Genomic DNA, 9,340 nt, shown 5'->3' on the forward strand with positions numbered 1-9,340 from the left:
AATTTATACGTTGCAAATAATAAAGTTGCTTTCCAATTTAATTATCAAAAAGGAAAAGTAAAATCTATCATTTAAAGTAAATGGCTATATATTTCAACTTTCTCTTTTGAACGATCATTTTCAAGTTGAGTTAATATACATTTTGCAATATCCAAATTTAGTATACGATCTGTGCAGGTAATGTTTGAAAAGATTTTAAATTTTTGTTTAATTTGCACAGAAATTAAACGATAAAAAGTAGCATTTGCCGGCTATTGCTAATTAATAATTTTAACAATTTCTATTGTTTGATACACATTTGATTGCACGAAAATCAAATCAAAATAACAACGTACTTTCTGAAAAAAGCATGATACATCGTGCATTCTTTCAATGATCTTGTATATTTAATTTGCACGTGCTAACTTCGATACCGACAAATAAACATTTAATACATATAATATGGCGATCGACATTAAATAAAACAATAACATGTGTGATGCTTGAGGCAAATATCATCTCAAACCAGACACGAATATGACAATCTTTTGAAAAGCTTAATATCGAATAAATTAACAAAATGATTACCATTTTGATGTAATTTTTCGATGACTTCCTCTTCGAGTTTCTGAAAGAAATGATCTTCGAATCTCCGAGGTTTGTGTCGAGAACAATTTATTCCTCGGTAAACGAAGGCGTAGTCAAGTCAAAATAGCGCTCGTCTCTTATCACGCCCAATGGATTGCAACCAAAATTTTCTATACAGATAGCAATTTATAATGATGTACAATCGCAGGAAACTTCTCAATGATTTTTACGAACGCCTTACAAAAACGACACCGTATGTTGGTTATTCGATTCTCGCAAAAAATCTGTTTTTATAAAAGACCAATAACTTACAGAGTAATTTCAAGAATCATACGTATCTCGTGGATATATCTCGAGCTAATACGAGAGAATGAAAGCATAGACGTATAAAGACGTACCACAAACATATATAAAGATCAAGAATCGTAACTTCGTTTGACTTCGACTTGAAGTCCTGCGACAGAAACGCGAAGCTCAATATCAGGGATACCAACATCGAAAAATTAATTATGTATCTATGGCTGTGTTCCAAAATTCACTGCCAGTACTGAAAATCTATAGTGTATGTACGTCACGTAAACTATAGATTTTCATTAGTGGCAGTGAATTTTGGAACGCAGCCTATATCAAAGTTGCCAGATCTCCGCCGCAAGCAACACCTTGTGGAGGGGATAACGGGGATGTAGCGTAACGTACGTGTGAGTCGGCGCACTCCGAGCTCACACGTACGTTACGCTCCATCTCCGTTATCCCCTCCACAAGGTGTTGCTTGCGGCGGAGATCTGGCAGCTTTGGCCTATATACATTCTCTGCGCGCGCATGACGTCATCATGATGGCGGATGTGTGACCGCTAGGTGTGCGTCGCACTTCGGTTTACAACGGTCAAAGTCCCGAAGCCGATCGATATTACGCGATTATTAATTAATTGCCGGTCACGCCGATTGTAGGGAAATACGTGCGCGATGTGGCGCGAAGGACTTTGGTTACGTTTCCTCCTGACGTGTGCAATCGGCGTCTGCTCGATTCTCGGCGATCTCGGACTCAAGCACGGCAAGAGCGAGTCCGAGCGCGCGGTGTTTGACAACATGACGCACGCGACAGTCGGCGGCCTCACGTGGACGTTGATCGTCGTCCTGTCGCAAAAGCCGCTCATTCGCAACATGAACAGCGTATTCTCCTGCTTCCTGCTGGCGTCCTTCATCGACCTGGATCATTTTATCGCGGCCCGAAGTTGGCACATTCATGTGAGTAATAGATGCCCAAGGTTTGTGATGAGATATTCTTTCTGATACGCTTATCTTATTTCAATAATTCTTATTTTCTTATTTAATAATTTTCAATTCTTATTTCATAAAAATGTGTAGTTTTTTTTCTTAATATATATATATATTTCAATTTTTTATTGCGAGGATTATCTGAACTTATCTGAACTTGTGTTATACAAAAACGCGTTGCTCGATCTACAATTTTATCAAGTGACAAGTCAATTAATAAGTAGACATATAGTAGCTAGTGATAAAAATTATTTTTTATGATTTTTGCATTCTATACTCGACATATATGCTTTAAATGTCTCGTGTTTGTAATTCATTTATACATACGCGTCACGCATAATAGGAATTAGTACTCGATGACGTCATCACAGCCATATTCAATTTGCGTAAAATCACGGAATTCCGGAATTGAACCGGTTCACATAACCCATCCGAATTCGGAATCGGAATAGTCTTTTCGCGCTCGTCTACACGTTTATACACGATTTTTTATGACGTCGTTTTGTTGCTTGTGATGTAAATATAATCGCGATCGAGCATCGAAATATCGAAATGTCAAAATAATAATTAATAGATTGCTGTGTTGATGGATTGTTGTGATTCTTATTAATTATAATTTATGATATTACAATCGTAAAAATCAATTGTCTCGTCGTACTTGAGTTATGGTTTCGGTTAACCGAGAATAAATATCGCTTGTAAATAAATGTGTAGTATTCGAAATACCGTAAAAACTATCGAGAGTGTCGAAAAATATCGGGAGTGATTATCTTGTTATATGTGAATATAAATATATCGCGTCGGTAGTGGAAAAATTTCGATAGGACGACAATTTCGTCAAATTAGCTCCGTGCGACCATAGCTCTAGGTATTATATTAAATATATTAATAAGCTTACGTATAATAAATATTCATAGGAATTAAGAGTGTAGCATCTGTAATATCGAGAACACTTTCGGATGATTATTATATCATGCACAGAAAATAAATATGCATTAATATTATGAATGCGCGATAGTTTTATCAAGTGAACTCCGTGCGACCATAGTAATCTTCAAAGCATTATTGAAGTAATAAAATTACTGAAAAATTAATTTTCGAAATTAAATATTACTTATGTAATTAAAAATATAATATTAAATTATTAAATTATTAGTTTTTATATGAATAATTTATGAATCGATTATTTTTTTACTGTTACATATGCTCTATTATAAAAAATTATTTGAATATTCTTTTTTTTTTTCTTAAATTATATTATGAAATTATATATGCAAATAAAATCAGAAATAATAATACTATATACTATTAAATAATTAAACAAAATTTATCATTAAACAAAATTAAAAAACGATTTTTTAATAGAAATGATATATAAATGATATATAAATGTAATTAAAATGAATTATTTCATATTATTTATTATCCATCATTGCTGTGATTATGTTATATCATTATATATTATTTATACATTATACATTATATTATTTATATAAATATGTAGCTCTTTTCTGCATATCTATTTATTTCTACGTTTTTTCTCTATTTCTATTCTTAATTTTATCTTTTTTTTTTCAGGATGCCACGCATTTACAGAAGCGGCCTTTCTTGCATTGTACCACGGTTCCTATTGTTCTGTGGATACTCTTCATTTTCCTATCCAACACTTTCCACTCTCCTATATTGGAACATACTTCTTGGGTGATACTGGCTTCCTTCCTAAGTCATCACATTCGAGATGGTACCAGAAGAGGTTTGTGGTTCTGTCCTTTCGGATCTACCCGTCCTATTCCCTACTACCTATACGTGAGTCTTTGTATGTTCCTTCCTTATATATTATATTGGCTCATGAATTTGCATACATTTGCGCAAAAGAGTAACAACAATATTACTTTCATCGATATATGAGATTTGTCGATATATGATATATATGAGATTTTTGTTTGTGTCCAGATAGTACAAACAAAAACTTGATATTTTTTTGAAACTACATATACGGAAATTATTTATTAACTATTGCTGAAAATTAGGCGGAAAAAACGTAAAAAATTGGCTCTCTGAAAGAAATAGATATAATTTTTTTAAATTAATATATAAAGTGATATTTACTTTAATAGAATTTAAAATGTTAACTTTAATGATATGTAAAGTTTCATTTAACACTGAAAATAAAAATATTTACAGTTATAAATAATCACAATTCTTTACAATTATTATATTCAAATACAGGTGATTAATAATTTTTATTATACGTAATTTGTAATATATTTTTAACATTTTTTTCCTATATAATTAATATAAAAAACTAAGTAAAACTATTTTTACTTACCACGATAAGTAAAAATTATTTTAGGATATTTTTAGGATATTTTTACATTATTTTTCAATGGAAAAAATATTAAAAATTACATATCATATGACAAATATTACAAATTACATATCATATGACAAATTTTTTTACCTGTATTTTAATAAAATAAATGAAAAGGATTGTATAACTTACAATTGTAATTTTTTTTTAATTTTTAATGTTAAATTATCTATATCTCTTGTATATATGTAATAGATTTAAAGTTAAAATTTTATTATATAATATAATTCAATATATATCATATATTTTCACAATATAATTGTTAGAAATTGTACACAATATAATTGTTAGAAATTGTACATTTTTTTACATATCTTTATGCTAAAAAGTGTTTGTGATATGTAATATATTTTGAATTAAGTGTGATATTTGAAAATGATATGACAGATAACACATGCACATGACAACGATGAATTATATCGTCGTTTGCGTGAGGAAAAGCGAAAGTCTGACTAAAATTTTTCTAAGTTATGGATGACAATTCAGGTTTAATATGTGCGTGTATATAGAGGCGTGTATAATATTTACACACAAGTTTCCGCAGCTGTGCACATAGTTTATTGGGCGAGTCCCACATGCATTTGTTTTCTACACCTGCGTATTGACTGTCCATTTCTTATGCGAGATACTATTCACATATTTATAAGTATTTTCTTAACTTCTCTAGGAATACAATTTTATAATTAGTAATATACACTGCACAGTTTTCTCTAGTGATTGTGATATGACGAATGAATCAAAATTATTTAATGAATATTAAATTGAAATAATAATTACAAGTGCAGTTACAAATTTTATATTTTCTTTATTCTTTTGATAAATTATAAATTTTTATGTATTTTAAAAAATAAACCATTCCTATTTTTCCAAAATTACTGCGCCTTATTTTATAACTGCAGTTGTAATTTTACTTTAAGGAATCTTTTCTTATTATCACATATATCCAATTTTTTGCTACTATTAATATCTTATATTGACATTTAATATTGACATTTGCGAAAACCAATACATAGCGATTAGAATGATCGATTACCGACAAATCGATAATCTGTCAAATTTAGGACTATATTAACAAAATTTTAATATCGTTAAGCAATATCGATACTTTGTGCTCAATTTCGACATCTTCGCTTACATAAATAATTAACGACATTTCATTATTGCCGCTTATATCGATAATTACAGTGTAATTTTTGAATTAACAGAATTATCAATACTTAGCGAATGAGAATAGAATTATCGATACATTATGCAATTGAACATCTCTACCCACGTGACGCGCGGAGACGCGACTCCGTAAATGAGAGAGCGCGAAGGCGGGAGACAAGTCACACGCGCGTGAACACACGCCCGTGTTCGCGGCCGCGCTTTGGAGGGGCTTATCAGCATTCAACATTGCTTAGGTGGCACCGCCGCTTTGCTTTACCTCGCTCTCGACGGTCTCGCTTAGTACTCATTTAACTAGCCGGCCATCCCGCACCTGTTGAATACGTACGGTGCAAATCGCAATCGATAAAACCGAATTGCCGATCGAAAGTAATATTAATTAATTAATACGTGTTCTCTCGCGAGTGTTTTTCCTCTTTTTTTTTCTTTCTCCTTTTTTGAGGAAGAGAAAAAGGGAATTCTGAACGCGGTTCCACTTAATCAACGACATTGCTGGATTTTCCCGCGGATACTTCGAGCCGAATTCGATTTTTCGCGACAAATCAGGAGCGCGAATGGCTCGATGAGATGTTTCAATATTTTGGAATCCACAGTGTCGCGCTTCGATAGATATGCGATAACGATCGTGATAACGCCGATATCGATCTTCGCTGATATCTTGAGTAAGTGCGACATCTTACACGAATCTAAAACGATATCGTGCGCAAGGTATGACAAGACCACATTCGCGGGTTCAGCTGGTTGATTCATACTCACGATGGTAAGTACATATTAGTTTCTCCCACTTTCAATGTTTACATATCTTTCAAATAATCCCGAGGTCGATTGTACGGTCCCTGACCGCAAATCACGTTCTCGCGATACGTGCGTGAAATCACGTGTTTTCCTTTTTTCCGGCGAAATTCCTAACCGTCTCTCGTCTTTGACGAAATTATCCGAATTGTTTCGAGTATCGTAAACAGTGTAAATCATTTTATCATATTTATTTGTGTAACGTTATTAAAAATTACATCTTCGATATAAGCCTCCATGGCAAAGTTGATATTATTTAGTGTATCTTTAACCATCGTAAGTTTCCACATCTGACAGTCGTGTTGAAATGTTAATTTTATCTTTGATGAAGAATAATAATTGTGTGCTCAAGATATACATATTTGATAGGCTATATTGCTTTTTTCTCTCATTTTGTCATGTTATAATTGATGATTATTTCCAAAAAAGAAATGCTTATGGTTTGAAAAAATTATAATAATTGCAGAATATTTATTTATTTATTAATATATGTTTTTATACAAAAAATGATCATAAAATGACAATAAAAAAATTATATATAAAAACAAATATATAATAACTCATTCAGAGTTCTGTCAGTTTTAGCACAATTAGAACGCATACAACTGATATGCTTATAGAATTGTCAATAATTTTATATCGATAAATATATCCTTGGTAGCCGATAACGATATTATTTCACAATGAAATATGAAAAAAATGTGTATATAGATAAAAACGAGAAATTCGAGAAAAAATATTTAAAACTCATGCAACCTATTCGTGCAAACCTTTGCAAAACCATGCAAACCTTTTTCCCTATTTGATTGCTCTGTGATTTTTCTCCTGAAAATAAAATAAAGATATTTACAAATGCAGATTCCTCGTAATTGATCATGTCCGTTCACAGACCTCGTTGTTAGAGATGCACTATGCGCACGCAAGGTCGGATACAAACGAGTCGATGAGATGCATAAGATAGATATTCATGAAATAAATTCTGTTTAAAGATAACGATCGCGCGTACGTTATAATATTTGATTCGAGAAAGGTGTTTTAATTCGTCATTCCTAGTACCTTAGTAATCGTATATCACATTGATATTGAAATTGAATATAGTTTACGAAATTCTTCAAGGAAGCGGATATCAATCGTGCATGATGCAAAAATCCTTTCACAATCTTGCATTTCCGTTTCCGATATCTTTGTCATTTGTAATTTTTGCGTCAGTATTTTAATTAATTCATGCTTGATGAAATCGCGATAAGATGCATAATAATATAGACTTTATCACGATAACAGAACAGATAGATAACTAATCTGTATTAGTCTTTCTCCATATTAGTTTATATATTATTAACAAATGATTGATAAACAATTGTTTGCGCTTGCATTTTATTTCTGAATTTTTTTATTTTTTCAATTTTATATAATTAAAAAATGATTGCAAACTCTTCTTTTTAGGAATCTCTCGAAGATTGGACGCTATATTTTTACATTGCATGTGGTATCACTGCCGGTGCACTTATTTTACTTTTCATTTTGGTAATCGTGCTATTCATAAAAGTAAATCGATTAGCTGGGGATGGGTGAGTATTACTTCTGCTTTGTCAACTGATAATAAAAGTGACAATTGCAGGCTTTGATAATGCTATTAACATGGAAAGAATTTTTTTCATAAAAAATTAATGAATACAGTTATATTGAATCAATCTATCATTAGGTGTAAATTTAATGACTAATATTTACATTCCAATGCATCAATTATAGTATTCTACTTGCAGTGAAAGTGCGTTTGATAGACAAGAAATGACGTGCGTCTCTGCACTCGCGTAATGTATTTCAAAATTTCCGTCCAGCTAAATCATAGCTACATACATATTACTTATTTCACTAGGTTGTTACATGCGAAATGCTAGGTTTTAAAAGTCTTAATATTATAGAACATTTTCGTAAAACAAATGTTTTCGTAATTTGTTTAGAATTTTACATAGTCTTGTGTCACTTATCTTATAACACAATTCAGTAACATTGAAATAGTGAAATTTAATCGTAATTTTGATTGTTTATTTAAAATTTTTCATTAAAGTATATATCTAAAATTATTTCTAAATCTGTATTTTACTGTAATTATATGATTGCTCCCTCTGTTTAGCAATATTCTTATGCGGCGAAAGGAAAAAGTGTATGACGCACGTCTGTATCGACGATAGACATTTTCATATTTTCATTATAAGAATGAAAATCAAATATTCAAGTTTCGTTTATGATTCATATTTCGTCGGAATCCTTGATAACGTATCTTTATTGCTCGTAGCGCGATTATTTAGCTTATCTCATCCAAGAATGTAGAACGATAATGATTAAAAAATGCTTTTATTCGTGAGTAATTTCTTAATTGATCCTTTAGCATAAAGTTTAAAATATTTCCAAGTTTTTTCCAGATTTTTTTATTAATAAAAATTTTTATAAATCTTTTATAAAGTAGTAGTCTGAAAAATTCTCTTTAAGTACCTTTTTTGTTTCGTAATTTTCTCGATAAGCGTTCATTAATGCTATTCAATTAATTAATTCTTATTTGGATGTACTCCACGAATATGTGTCATATCTATAAAAAATGTTTTGATTATAATCCATAATTTAGGATCGACTTAAACTCAAATAGATATTAAGAGAATCATCTTTATCAAATCCTTATATTTCTCTTTTTGATTTATATTATATAAATTTGATCGCTAAGAGAGTGTGAAATTAAAAACTGATTTAGGTCCAACCAACTAAACAGGCAGACGAATATGATGGCGGATTTTTGTTATACCAATCCTACAATCGTGCCAGGAGAATTACTCTCTCGTCGTGGTTTTTCCATGTATAGTGGAGCCGATAATTTCGATGAAGACTTCGGCAAGAACAAAAACGTTCATTATGGGACTTACAACGAGGCTCGCTCGAAATTCTAATATATCAAATTCGAAATAATTAACTCTATAAAACGACTAATCATTCGTTAGTCATTGGTGCATTTATCTGCATCAATTAATCAACCATTGATTAATTCAAACGGAGATTAAGTAGAATTTCTAAGTAAACCTTAGTTTAATTTTGAGTTATTTCTAATTATTATTAATTTCCCTTAATGTATAGTATATCGTTATGTAATTTATTGCGAAATTACGTGTTCAAGTTTAA

General features: G+C 31.1%; 2 protein-coding genes across 2 annotated transcripts; both read left to right on the forward strand.

Moving 5' to 3' along the window:
- Positions 1-1,304: 1,304 nt before the first annotated feature.
- LOC105255328 (transmembrane protein 267) lies at positions 1,305-3,900 on the forward strand. The gene is made up of 2 exons (XM_011264550.3): positions 1,305-1,812; positions 3,421-3,900. The coding sequence occupies exons 1-2, from the start codon at positions 1,531-1,533 to the stop codon at positions 3,748-3,750; spliced, it is 612 nt and encodes a 203-aa protein (XP_011262852.1). The 5' UTR covers positions 1,305-1,530; the 3' UTR covers positions 3,751-3,900.
- A 2,261-nt stretch (positions 3,901-6,161) lies between these two features.
- Positions 6,162-9,340, forward strand: LOC105255330. The gene is made up of 3 exons (XM_011264551.3): positions 6,162-6,448; positions 7,616-7,740; positions 8,919-9,340. The coding sequence occupies exons 1-3, from the start codon at positions 6,410-6,412 to the stop codon at positions 9,109-9,111; spliced, it is 357 nt and encodes a 118-aa protein (XP_011262853.1). The 5' UTR covers positions 6,162-6,409; the 3' UTR covers positions 9,112-9,340.

The sequence above is a fragment of the Camponotus floridanus genome, unplaced genomic scaffold (assembly GCF_003227725.1).
Source record: "Camponotus floridanus strain SB8 unplaced genomic scaffold, Cflo_v7.5 scaffold10, whole genome shotgun sequence".
NCBI lineage: Eukaryota > Metazoa > Arthropoda > Insecta > Hymenoptera > Formicidae > Camponotus > Camponotus floridanus.

What these genes read in the sequence shown, in the direction of transcription:
- LOC105255328 (XM_011264550.3), top strand. Translation starts at nt 1,531, where the DNA reads ATGTGGCGCGAAGGACTTTGGTTACGTTTCCTCCTGACGTGTGCAATC. An exon ending in CCCGAAGTTGGCACATTCAT is followed by an intron (nt 1,813 to 3,420) that starts GTGAGTAATAGA and finishes TTTTTTTTTCAG; the next exon opens with GATGCCACGCATTTACAGAA.
- LOC105255330 (XM_011264551.3), top strand. Translation starts at nt 6,410, where the DNA reads ATGGCAAAGTTGATATTATTTAGTGTATCTTTAACCATC. An exon ending in TTAGTGTATCTTTAACCATC is followed by an intron (nt 6,449 to 7,615) that starts GTAAGTTTCCAC and finishes TCTTCTTTTTAG; the next exon opens with GAATCTCTCGAAGATTGGAC. An exon ending in AATCGATTAGCTGGGGATGG is followed by an intron (nt 7,741 to 8,918) that starts GTGAGTATTACT and finishes AAACTGATTTAG; the next exon opens with GTCCAACCAACTAAACAGGC.